The 13,986-nt window shown below is 36.9% G+C and overlaps 1 protein-coding gene across 1 annotated transcript in view; it reads right to left on the reverse strand.

The window, feature by feature from the left end:
• POU6F2 (POU class 6 homeobox 2) overlaps positions 1–13,986 on the reverse strand; it is a 308,911-nt gene that overhangs the window by 163,166 nt on the left and 131,759 nt on the right. The window contains exons 3-4 of the mRNA XM_054644613.2: positions 11,393–11,484; positions 10,246–10,474 (exon numbers count right to left, since the gene is read on the reverse strand). Of these exons, the coding sequence (XP_054500588.1) occupies positions 10,246–10,474; positions 11,393–11,484 (321 nt within the window). The remainder of the gene's footprint in view (positions 1–10,245; positions 10,475–11,392; positions 11,485–13,986) is intronic.

A 13,986-nucleotide genomic window follows, 5' to 3' on the forward strand; every position in this document is an offset into this window, starting at 1 on the left:
GAGAAATGGAGAATATAGTATATGTTTTTAATTTTGTTTACAAACCGGCAAAGGTGCTCATGTTAGATAAATGTAACATGAACAACCACACTTGCTAAAGCAGAGTAAAACATATATGCAAAGAAGTGATTTGGTTGCCAGTAAAATGAAAGGTGTGCAGTTGGGCAACTGAATATTTTTTCAAGATGCTGCAGTGCTGGGAAAGGGGGAGTGGGGGGAACCACATTCTTCTTTTACAATTCACAAGCACTGATTTGGGAAAAGAAAAGCCAGAATCTTGAACAGAGATGCTGAAAGTGATTATTCTGTTCAGATGTTAAACTTTACAGTTTTCAGAAAACAGGTTCAAAATTTGTTCTTGAGAGATTTTTATCCTTTTAAAAATAACAAAGATAAAAGAAACAACTTTCAGGGTGTCCATAAGTGAATTTCCTAAAAATGTTCTACTATTATTTCTTGGCTTTTTAGATAGGATTCATGTCCTGTTACTACCGCATCTTCTAAAATACAGGGGCCCAGTATAACAGTAAAATTACAACAGTTTTATCACCTCTTCTTCAGTTATTACTGCTGATGCAATAGGAAATCAGCTACACAGCACAGAACATATTCAGGAATAACTGGGTTGTGAATAGCTTAAGAAAACAAGCTGAAACATAAAAGATGGACAGAGCCAGCTTTGGATGAGGAAAGGCACAGGAGACTGAAATGGGATCTGAGAAACAGAAAGGAAAAGACACTGTAAATCTGAGGCATCACCATTTACTTGAATAGAATAAATAATTGGAAATTATTTATTCTATTCTTTATGATGAAGATTTATTTTTAACATTGCATAATTTATCATATTAAAACACAAATAAGTGAAAAAAGAGTCTCTATGATATGTCAAGTCTACAGATTATTAAGTTTAAAAGCAATATTTATGCTAAAAGCAAACAAATAAACAAAAAATTATAGCAGGCAATCATCTAAGAGCCTGTATGGTGCTGGAACTTATTGACCTGGGTTGAAAACTCCAGTACTTCTATCAGCTGAAAAAAATTACTTTAGGTCCAAAAATAAGGAAAATTCACCTTATTTTTACAAGTACTGAAAAAAGAGCCTGGAGTCGTTTATGTCTATGGATCAGAATAAGATTTAGGAGTTAATGACATTTAGATCTAGCTAAGTGTGAGGAACTCCAGGCATCTAACAGTAATGATTTAAGCCACTCTGTAGGAAAAGCATAACTGCTAACTGTCTATACATTTGTTTACAGGTGGGAAGACTTCCAAAAAATGTGCTTGGCTTGTCCTCCATCATATGGAACACCTGGGCCAAAGTGCAGAGCAAGAATACAGGTCTCAGGTCTGTGCTCTCTGCTACATCTGTTGGAGTAACAAGCTTGCAAAGATGGAACATTCAAGGAATAAAGGCAGCTTCAGGAAAATGAAATCGAGGCCTGAAGATTTCCATGAGTACAACTTTCTACCCAAAGGACATAAGATTCAACAGAGGTTTGGGGACAAGAAAATAGGAGGAAGTTCCACTTTTATAATTTCTGATGTTACTAGGTAGATTCTCTTCCCATTTATGAGGAAATCTCAGTGGCAGACAGATTTTTTTCTCAAATTACAAAAAAAAAAGTTTTAAAGATGCATAAACTTTAAGATTTTAATGAGAAAGTCATAAGATACCTTCAGAACTTTCCATGACAAAAAAGAATAGGAGGTATGGTTCTGTGGTACAGAACCACATAGACATTAAGGGAATTTCATTTTAAAAAAATTGGTTCTCAGGCATTTAATTTGTATGTTCCATGCGTTCAAAATCACATTACCCTGTTGGTGAGTAAAGACTTTGTTGTTTTTATGAGTCCCTAAATGTAAATGTCCTTGATTACAATCTCACTGATGAATCAGGAACACAAATCTGTGTCCAGGGAGTTTTTAAAACATGAATCATAGTGATTTTATTAATACAAATACCACAGAAAAACAAAGGAAATTAAATCACAAATACTATAAATGTCTGACTTAAATCCACTAATGCAAGGAAATTGTGTGAAGGTTGCAAATCCATTGTGGTAATCTTTGCACATCTCTCTCTATTAAGTAGGGAGTCTTGGACCAGCATAAGAATCCTATGTGCATATAGATGTGCCCATCTATTTTTATGTGATCTAGACTATTTGCATGTGATTCACTACTGCATGTAGCACATGTGCAAAAATGCAGAGGTGAAGAACATAGTGACAAACACTAGCTAGGTTTTTCACTAGCTTTTGAAATTTCTTGACTTTTGTAGGATTACAGTAAGTTGAGTGCTTCACATTATTGGAATAAGCTTTCTCTACATTAATTTAAATTGTCACGGTCTAAATTCAAGAGAAGATTAAAGGCTTCTCAAAACAGGTGCAAAGATATACTTTAAACGCAGCATTAAAATGCACCCATGTTCTGGTTGATGGAAATTTCATTTATAATCCTGCACACAGAATATTCTTGCCAGGAGTAATATCAGTCTGAGTCAGGGCTCAATAAAGGTGTACATTCCCCAAAATGACTAGGCCTTGCATACCAATCATGCCACAACTCCTAGCTGAATGGTCATGCCTGCCAAAGAATAATTAACCAATGGGGTTTTGGTGAAAACTTCGGGGAGGGTGAGGAAGTGCAGCCTACTTCCATCTTTCCCATCTGCTTCTTGGCATAAAAGTCTGGAAATTTGGACTTTGCCAGTACTTGGCCTGCAATGTTTAAGTAGGTGCAAACACTTTGATTTCAGAATTTGATCTACATCGCACCATTACTTCTCACCGATGTTCTATAACCATCAGTAGCCAAAAAAAAAAAAAAAAGGCACATCTGTGATCTGTTTTGGGTGGAGATCAACAGAGCGTTAAGACTACTGCATTTTAATGCCTGTAGTGGTAGGCTTTTAACTTATGGGGCAGAGAAACCAGACAACAAATAGCTAACACTCTGGGACTGATCAATAAACAGCTAGTAACTAATAAAGACTTGAACCTTTCACGTTTGCTCTCTGAAGGCAGCAATTTGCCACTGAATAAGATGAGCAATTAACATAGGGCCAATGCATTCACACAGGAGAAGCCTTGTGTTATGGGGAAAAACCCAAACAAATAAACAAACAACCCAGTAAGATTCTTGCTAATACTACTGTCAGAAAAGCAGATTTTGTCCTTTCTTCCAAAAGCAAATGTTAGGCCTTCTTAAAAAGTATATTTCCTGGGAGACCCAGCAGAGACAGCTCATCCCATCTTCAGGGATCTCTGCATATTAGTTCAGTTATCCTACAACAGTTTGGATGGGATACAGCTGATAGCCTGAGGAAACTGCTGTAGCAGCTGCTAATCCATAGACACTCTGTGCATGCCACGGTGTGCTTACGGATGCTCACATTTGTTTTATTTCTTTCCATGTACTGTGCTAGGGAGGTTTGTCTTGAAGGCTGGCTATCCCCTTCTTTGTGCAAGTGAGCCCTTCACAGTGACTGCATTTTGTGCAGCATTTATACAGTGAGAGGGGAGATATATTTGGTTTGAGGGCTTCACAGAAATTGCTATGAGTGCAGCACTTCTTCTTGGTTCTTGTCATTCTTGTTCTGGTTATGTTAGTACACTGCAAAAGTACCTGGGAATAAACTATTCCTCTAAGTGAAACATCATTTTGATTATTACTGACATTGGTGCTCATTAAAATACATAAGTGAAACACTGCCTTTCTGTAGACTCTGAAAGCTATTTCATGTTACTTGAAGGGGAATACAAATGAATAGGGACGGCATCACTTTAGTTAAAAGGGAAAAATGTTCTAAGAAACTGGAATTTGCACTCTAGATCAGTAAGAAATTGAAGCTTGTAGTTTACTTCTTTTCTGTCTCTTTTTTGTTTTTCATCTCTCTCTGATTTCTGATTTTTAAGGTATGTGTACATGGAGGAATGGAGACAGAGCATATTTACTTTATCTGTCATACAATTAATAATACAAATCTCTGTTCAGAGGAAACAAGACCTAATAAATGTAAACAATAGTTTTTATTTTTTTACTATTGTCTTTACCTAACATTCTTTTTGACTGATCTCCACATTAAAAAAAGCCTTCTTATTTTTTTTACCATTATCTATGTCAACTGTAACCCATATCAGTGCATTTTAATGGCTACCTCTTATCTCTCAGGGTGTTTAATACATTTCCCCTTCCATTGTATTGCTGCTAAAATATGACCTGCTGCTGTTTAAATAATGTAATTTAATGATTTCACATTTTCAGCTATGCAAGACTTCCTTTCAGCACTGAAGCCTTTCACTAGTGATTTAGAGAGATAGTTTGTTCTCATTTCTTTCATGACTCAAGACTGAAAAAGTTTGACTTGTAAATAAATTATTGACATCCACTCATGGAGCAGTACAATGGGTAGTGGAAATAAAATACACAAAGTTTCAGTGTCATGAGGCTACAGTCTCCAGCTTGTTGATTTCTTTCAAGCTTCCAGTGTCATCCTCTCTCTGTATTGGCGTATATCTCTAAAACACTGGTGTGCCATTGCTGTGTGATAAAATATACTTGGACCAGCCCTTTGCAGAGAGACTCCCAGATTGTTATCCATGGCGAGTGAGCACCCAGCAGTGAGCTCACAAAAACCACTGCCTATGGTGGGTTTAGTGTTGATCAGTCACTAGTGTACTCATTAGAATATACTTATTCATTTCTCCTTGTGAGATAGGATTAGGAGAAAGGCAAAGCACTTTCTTTCATCTTTAACATGTGTTTTTCTCAGAAGTGTGTACAGCTTTCCAGTGGTTCAACAGCTTGTCAGTTCCCAAAGCCAACCACAGATTGGTTTCCAATCAGACACAGAGGAAACTACCAACAGTCTCTCCCAAAACATCACTTCTGTGATGCAAAACCAACACATTGTCCTTCTCTAATTTCAATCACATATACTAAAAGAATAGCTAAAATATGTTAACCTTTTAGCTAAAACTGCTTTGGTTGTCATGGAAAAGAGACTAAAAAGAGAGGACAGAGGTTAGCAACTCCCCGGGACTGGAATGCCTTCCCATTTTTCAGTTATGTCAACAGGAAATTCACAGGGTTAAAATAACATAAAGAAAAAAAGTCAGAACAAACTCAGCTCCCGAACCCAAAAGGTTTCTTGTTCAGCTATACAGAAATATTACACTGAGACATAAAAATCAGATGGGCTTAAGGAGAGAATGTCTTTTCATGAATATCAGCTCCCAGGCATTACTGAATACTCTGAGATTAAGCAACTACTAGTCCCTTGGAGAGATTCTTGAGAATGATAACTAAATTTTTAAAAAAAGAACATAGTCCTCCCAAAAATGAAAGAAATCTGACCTGGCAAAAGAGACACAAAAACTGAAACTGTTCAGCCCATAGAAAAGTTTCCTGAAGACAGGAAGGTGAGTACTTACAATCACCAGTTTGGATGATTAAGAGGGAAGCTGTCAGACTACTTTCTGCATTAAGTCAATAAAGGCAGGCCAAGAACCAATGAACTAAGAGCAGAAGAGAGGAAACACAGTGTCTTGTGAAGCACCTGCCCCACTTTTCCCTTCTCACATCACGACTGTTATTGTGACACCTGCAAAATTTTAGGAAAGCATGGCTATATTCCACCTATATTCCATTTCTGAGAAATGATGAGTGGAAAACAGGTGTGTAAGTTTCTTGGGATGACATATTTTATGGATAGTTTTTAAACTTTTATCTTCAGTGCTTTTAGTGGATTACACTAAAAAGTTATTGTTGCTGATTTTACTGTTTTCTTCAAAGATCTGTAGAAGGAAACTCAAAATTCCACAGGTGTTATGTTGAGGGATTTCTGTTTCCCCTAAGGTAGATACTTTTATTCTGCCACCCTCTTCCATCTCAGTGAATTGTATTATTTGCATATTAGTTGTGAATATGAAATTTGCTTACTTGAAGCCAGGGAAAACATATTTTCCTAAGTTTCACAGCAAGAATTTACACATTCACCTCTGTTCCTTCTGTTCGCCTACACTGGATGTATTTGATGCAGTACAGCGGTGTATATGGCAAATGCCAGGCTGTAATGAACAGAAAGAAAATAATCAAGTATGTAGAGGAAGAAGAAAAGACATTTTGGAAGAGGTTTGGTCTAAACCTCTTTTCACTTACAGCAATAAAATTCCTATCAACTTATTTGTGGATCAGGACCACATAGCAACCGAACAAGTTAACACAAACACATTTGGGAGAAAAATATTTTTATAGGTAACTGGCGAGTGAAGTATAAGCAATATCACTAAGTTATACTGTGTGAGCAATCATTAATTGCTCCATTTTGAAATAAACTCTTGATTTCTCATTTTATGTACTTAATATATCTCCTCTGTGATGCCTATCACTGAGTACTCTTTTCTCTTTTCACAAACAAGAATTTTCATTGTTTTATTTAGGCACTCGGAGATTTCACACTTATCACCCTGAACCAGACCTGAAAGTTCCTCAGAAGAAAATCATTTAAACATGTACGTGGCACACAAAATATATAGTAGAATTACTCCCTTGATCAACATTCAGTATGAATTCAAGTACTCTGTCAGATCAGACTTTTCTGAATTCATACATTATTCAAAAAGTTTTAAGAGTATCTTTTGAGTTACCTAGCTGGGGTAGTTTGCCATGAAGAGTTTCAGAAGTTTACTTACTGAAGAGTTTTAGAAGTTTACTTACAAGAGAAGAAAGACAGTAGAAGACCCAGCTCACAGGAGCTGTGAGCATCTATGCTTGACCTCATTGAAAATTCAGGAACAGTAGATGTGACAAGAGGATTATTAAGACAGGTTGGAAAACAGCATGAAAACATGTCATCCCATTATCTAAGTTGGCCATGCTACAGTGAGGTTAAGAGATGGAAACTGGTGATTAGTGTCTGATTTCACCAAAAGAGCAAGAATTACCAAACTGTGTTCAAACATGGGCTTTTATGAGTATACCTATAAAAATGTCTATAAAAGAGAACGCACATTCTATGCTTATTTTCAACCAACCACAAACAACAACAACAACAAACAAACAAAAACCAACCAACCAACCAAAAAACAAACACCAAAAAACCCCAAGGAAAACCCCCCAAAGAAACAGGGACCAGAAGTCAGTCAGGTTCAGTGGAACTGATGATACCACACAACACTCTCACCTGATTCCTATCTTCATTCATGCATGCATTAGACAGTGGGTTACAGGGCAAGCAATGGCAGTTTTCAGCTATGACTCAGGATAGTAGGAGCTATCTTGACCAGGTTACTTTGCTGCCTTGTGTATCAGTTTCACTTCCAAAAACTGAGGGCAGGCAGTAACACTTGCTTGGAAGATCAGGAAGGAAAGGTAGGGAAGACAACAAACAGTGACACAACTAAATAAATTCATGAGATTTACTCCTTTCGGATACATTATGGAAGGTGTGATTGTGTTCATAGACAGGGAACTGAACCTGCTGCTCCTGCAAATCCCTATTTGATCCCAGGTTTCTATCTACCTGTAAAGATTATAAAGGAAACCTTTTCATCTCCTAAGGTCATTGCTTGCAAAATTTATTTGGCAGCAAAGTTACATCTTTTAGCTAGCAATTAGACATCCATGGCTAAACTAAAGAGCAAAGGTTGCTGGCTTAATCCCTACTCTCCAGCTTTGCAACCTGCAGTGAATAAATGACGTAAGAACTGCACAAGCTTATGTTTATTTATAATACTACATACCCAGCAACTCTAACCTGGAGCACTCCAGAGTGGAAGGATACATTTTTATAATGCCCGTTTCTTCATTAAGATTTCATCATCCACCTACGCTAAAAAGCTACTTCCCCTTCACTTTGTTATATCTGCTTTTACCCGCTCCTGTTCTTGCATTATTTTTTTAATCTCCCATTCCTACTTTACATGCACTCTCAAATTTTAAACAAGCAAAATTTGTGCATTAGTGTGTCCTTTTCATCTATCATTTATGAATGACAGGTTCTTTGGTGCAGCTTAATGGTATGAGAGAGACATTATTTTAAACATTAAAGTGAAAACCATTTACAACTATGATAAGAGAGGTCTGTTGACATTAAACTTTAAAACATGCACAAGGTAAAGGCAAGTAGTTGCTCCCAACAGGTGAGAGTACTATGCATGTGCTTTGTAAGGGAGTTTGTTCAACACAAGAGCTGTCTCTTTGTTTTCTCTGTTTGTCAACCTGTAGGATCTGGTGCTTCAAATAATGCATCTGGTAATCAGCAGCCACCAGAGTTTAATGACTAAAAGGTATTTAGGGCACAGTGCAGAGGATTACTTTTCTAAAATTTCCATTTTGTTTGAGGAAAATATTTTGTACCATTTACATTGGAAAGAAATAACAATAAATAAATAAATAAATCTAACAAGTTACAGCTTTCTTTTTATACTTCTTGCTCACACCTTCATCACTTTCACACTGGACTATCACTTCCTTTACTGTCCTCGTCCATCAAAACTATACAATTCTGTTGTAAGATATTGGCTAACACTTAATCTTGCTATATTTTGTTCCATTCTATTCAGAAGCAACTGCATTCTGAGAAGTATCAACATAGTTAGGAATAGTAAATAAATACATCTGTATTTTATATCATATGTACTTGGACTGTGTACCATTCCTAAGAGTGTCAGACACACTGATTGAACAGGGGAAAAAAGGGATCTTATAGAACTGCTTTCAGTCTGATTTTAGACCACAGGGAAAATTAACAGATCCCTCAGGGTAGAACCATTGCAAGCATGGTACAGCTCAGATAATAGAGAGGATACATACAGAGATTAACTTTTTCCTAGTTACTTTGGAGTCATGCAACTCTCTCAACAACTTGAAAGAGGATGGCAGAACCTTATCGATAAAGCAGAACTCCCACAGCAAGAACAAAAACATATATCTAGGGCATGGATGACAGATGAGAAAACTCTGATTTTATTGTAAATTTTATAAAAAGTTATTTTCATGCAATACTGTATTTTTAGTTGCCTCTAATCATACAGCTGCTTTAATCAAAAGTGGTGAAACAAGTTGTGTGTTGCAGTCAACTTGCTTGGAGGGAAGAAATAATGGCATTAAGAGGGACCTTGACAGGTTTGAGATGTAGGCTAAAGCAAACCTTATGAAGTTCAACAAAGCAAAGTGCAAGGTCCTACACCTGGGTCACTGCAACCCCAGACACACCAATGGGTTGGGCAGAGAAGTGATTGAGAGCAACCCTGGTAAGAAAGACTTGGGAGTTACAGGTGATGAAAAACTCCACACAAGCCAGCTGTGTGTCCTCACAGCTCAGAAAACCAATCAAGTGCTGGGCTGCATCACAAGGAGCGTAGCCAGGAGGTCAAAGGAGGTTATTCTGCCCCCTCTGCTCACATGTCATCCCACCTGGAGTATGCACAGTTGTGGTGACCCCAAGATAAGAAACATGTGAAACTGTTGGAGCAAGTCCAGGGGAGGACTATGAAGTTTTTAAGGGGACTGGCGCACCTCCCTTATGAACACAGGCTGAGAAAGTAGGGGCTGTTCAGCCTGGAGAAGATCACATGGAGACCCTATGGCAAATTTCCAGTATCTGAAGGGGTTCTACAAGAAAGCTGGAGAGGGACTGCTCACCAGGATCTGTAGTGGAAGGACAAGGAATAATAGGTACAAATTGAAAAAGGGAAGATTTAGATTAGATATTAGGAAAAAAATTTTCGCTGGGAGGGTGATAAGACAGTGGAACAGGTTGCCAAAGGAGGTTGGGGATGTCCCAACTGTGACAAGTTGGGTAAGACATTGAGCAACCTGGTCTAGGGGGAGGTGTCTCTGCTCATGGCAGGTGGGGTTGGGATTAGATGATCTTAAAGTCCATTCCAAACCCTTGATATTCTATGACTCTGTTATTCTATAGTTTGAAATCTCCAAGTGATCTGTGAGTAGAGAGCATTGATCATTGATGACAGGAAAACCTAATGAGTCATTCAAGTGGTTTGCATTACTGACTCACAAAATGTAAGACCCAAATTCCAATATGTTTCTATAAAAAGGCAAATAGCCCTTAAGTGTCTCTCAAGCATTCAAAAACAATCCAGGTATTACTTTTCAATATTCATGGAGAGCAACATTTAATTTGAAAAAGATATCACTCAGTTTAAAGTAAGAGAGGGCACAAAACATGGTGAAAGAACCTGTTAGAAAAATTATGAACATGACTTACCTTGTAGATTTTGCAATGGCAAAGTCATGATGCCTCCTGCTGCAGCTGCTGCTACCAGTCCTTGGATGTTGGTGAGATTTGCTGTAGGTAGAGTTAGGACGAGTCCTTGTTGGCCCCCCAGCTGCCCGGCCATGTTGAAAGGAATAAGGATTGGCTGATTCAGGGCTGGAGTGCCTCCTGGCATCACCCCTGCTACAGCTGAGGCTAACTGTTGGGCTGTCAGTAGTGGCTGTAAGAAACCACAGATACAAACCTATTTTAGTGTGTATGACTCAGTATTACACACTTGCAACTTTCTTGCTTGAGATCCTTTCGTGTTCCATTACAGACATGCACTGCTTCCAGTATCTAAAAGCATACATTTTCACCAACACAGAAAAGTTTGACAACTGTGACAGTCTGAAACTGTAAGCCTCAGTCAAATAGCATAGTAGCAAGCCCAGCTGAAACTAGACTGGAAAATTCATTACACATACACCAAAAGTAATTTATGAGTGAAAGAAGACATAACTTAGTCTACAAGTACCTAAACGCCAACATTTCCCAAAAATTCCTGGTTGTATACTGATTGATAATAGCAGAAAACACTAGTGACAACTACCAGAAGCTTTGTGGACCAAGACTGAACTGGGAAGTGGAATATTGAGTATCTTAGAGTATAGCTGAATTTGGATAAAATCATGACGTGGGATAGGAAATATTTTAAAGTCTTATAAAATGCAATACTACTTTGTCTACACTTTGCTCTAAAGAAAATAAATACCTGGCATAAAAGATAATGAAATACCTTGGCTGATACAGGAGTTCTGTGTGACAGACAACTGTCAGAGACAATAATTCTGCATTAAAATTGCACACGATTTTCAATATTAAATTATTATATTAATTTCAGAAGTAATTTACATAAGAAATTAAAATATTTTAACTTCCTAAGTACGTAAAACTTTGGTTTTATTTTAGAAAAGCAAACAAAATCTAATCCTGACAAACTTGACTTTTAAAATATACCTGATACATATTCTTTTTTACCACTGAACGCAGTCAAAGAGATTCATATTTTCTACATTATACACAGCAATGATCAGTCACAGTTACTTATTGTTCATCAAATTGCACATCTCAATTAGTTAAAAGGAAAGATACTGACCTGAGGCCCAACAGGGAATGCAGGATGGGACTGACTGGGTTGGTGCTGGTCTGCTGGGCTTGTATCAGGCAACACTGTATTTCCTCTGGCCTCTGAAATTCAGAGAACAGATTGACTTTAATATCAAGCCTGGGGACTGCCACATTACCTTCTACTCTGATGTCACATAACATGAAGCTGAAAATGATATGTTAAAGTGCTTTATCAATAACTCAAGCACTCAAATTGCTTATCAGCTGCATAAATTATGCTAACGTTCATTCAGACCAGCCAGCTCATTCAAAGAGTTATAGAAATCTGACAGCAGTGAAACTGAAGCTATCATCAACCCAGCTAATGTGGGTTGCATTATACATCAATTTACATACAGCACATGAGCACTCTGTGTGTGTAGGAACTGCATTTTTTACGCTTAGGTGAGCATCAGCCATTGCAATTTCTGAAAGCAAAAATTATGTGAAAAATAATCAAGTCACATCTACTTTCTATCTTAATAAAGTGTTTTCTTTTGTCAGTTACTGAGGAAGCAAAGGCTGTACTATGCACAATAAAAAGGCACTATGAAAACTAGTTAGCTTCCATATGACGGCTTGTTTTTTAAATTGCATGTGGAGGATTAGCAAAATTCTGCAAAACCAAGGATTTCCAGCATTTATTGAGATGATCAATATCCAACAATTGAACATATGCTGGGTGCTAATGACTTGCTAAGCATAGAACACAGTCCAGCCCTGCTAAATTTTGCTGAAATCTGCAATACAGATTTGAAAGGGAGGAAGAAAAATAAAAACATCCTATCAGTTGCAAGAAAGTATTGGTACTTTCAGAACTAGATCCCAATCCTCCATTTCCTCTGGGCGAAGGGCTCAACTGATTTCCAACTTTTCAATGATGATCAGGCCCACATTGATTTTTGAGGTTGTAAGAATGACAGCAAGTATCACATGTGGCTGCAAGAGTACTGTGGTCTCTTATAAAAAAATCCCTGGCAAAGGCATCAGGTTTCCTGATTGGTATGATATCTTCTGTTTTGTTTCTGTTGTTTTTTTTTTCCTGATGAGTGGTTCAAATTCCATTCTGAGTAAACCTTAACAAGATGCTCTTTTCTAATGTTTGTCCTATGAATAGCAAGATAATTCAGAAACAGTTTCTTGGCACACCCTTGTGCTGTAAGGAAAAAGGATATGATTCTGTCATAAATTTTAAAGAGGGTATTATCAGCTCATTTAAAACAAATTCTTTTATATATTCTCCAAGGGGAACAACTTATAAATAATGGAAATGTGGAAAAAACCCACCTTCACCACATTAAGGTTCAAATAAAATTGACTGCTACATATTATTCAATTGACTTCCATCTCTACAGCAAGCTGTCAATCATAACAGCATTTTAGAATTGGATTAAACAATAAATGTGCAGACTTATTATGCAGAAATCTGAAAATCTGATTAATTTGTAATATCTTAGTGTGGTCTTAAAAATTCAGAAATGGACATTACTCCAGGAATACTTACAAATGGTCTATTGAAATATCTGATTTGGAGCTAATAAAAACATACAAACTTGCTGACATTTTATAAAGGGAATTCTACAGAAATATGTTTGCCATTTTAATGACCATTGTCATTTAATAATGAGAATAAGCTGACGTACTATAATCAGTGAGGATTCAAAAAATTGCCTAGTAACATGCAAAAAGAGACGCAGTCACTAAATTTTTTTTCTGCAATTTATTCATTCAAGTTAAATGAAAAGAGAAAAATGTAACTAGATATGCCCAATTCAGTGAAAACTGTTTCTTTCAAATGCATAGCAATTCTAGTGCTGATGCCACCCCTAAGACCAAAAATAGGGTTTCCCCAGTATTATGTCCTCCTATACAAAATAAAGTGCTATGTTCCTAAACATAACTTTTCCTTTGGTAATTTCCACATACTGTTATGGTCTTTCTTTTTTAATCTTCACAGCTGTATTTATAAAGTGACGTTAGATCCAAGGCTCAATACCAATGAAGATATCACTCCCCATTAAGATCAAATCTTATAAGTCAAGTTTTTTTATGTAATTTTAAGGGCTGTGAGTTTTGTCTATGTGTGTGATTTAATCAATATTAAAACAAGCTCCTGATAATCTGTCATATCGTTAAATAATCTAATGAAATCTTGGGGAAAAGAAGAAAACCAAAGCCGTTAGAATTAGATTTTATTGCAATTTTTATACCTTGAGTTCTCAGAAAATATGTAAGAAGTTCTGAAGTAATATGCCTGTCTTACAGTATTCTTTTCTCCATGGTGCCCATCCAAAGAACCACTGATTTCTGTTATCTGTACCGTAACGATTTTTCAATATTTGATCACTAAATCTTTACGTAACACAAGTTGGTTATATTGGACCATCAAGCCAAAATTAATTACACTGCTTTCCTTTTTCATTGTACTAATTGAAATCACATAGGATTACATTCCTGTCACACGACAGATGATTGTTTTGGGTTTTTTTTATTTCAGTGCTCAAATGCTCTGCCTGCTGCTCCTAATTCAGTTCCCATAGGATGCAGTCATCTCAAGAAAACAGCACACACTTTCATGTGGTC

The sequence above is a fragment of the Agelaius phoeniceus genome, chromosome 1 (assembly GCF_051311805.1).
Source record: "Agelaius phoeniceus isolate bAgePho1 chromosome 1, bAgePho1.hap1, whole genome shotgun sequence".
In the NCBI taxonomy this organism is placed as follows: domain Eukaryota; kingdom Metazoa; phylum Chordata; class Aves; order Passeriformes; family Icteridae; genus Agelaius; species Agelaius phoeniceus.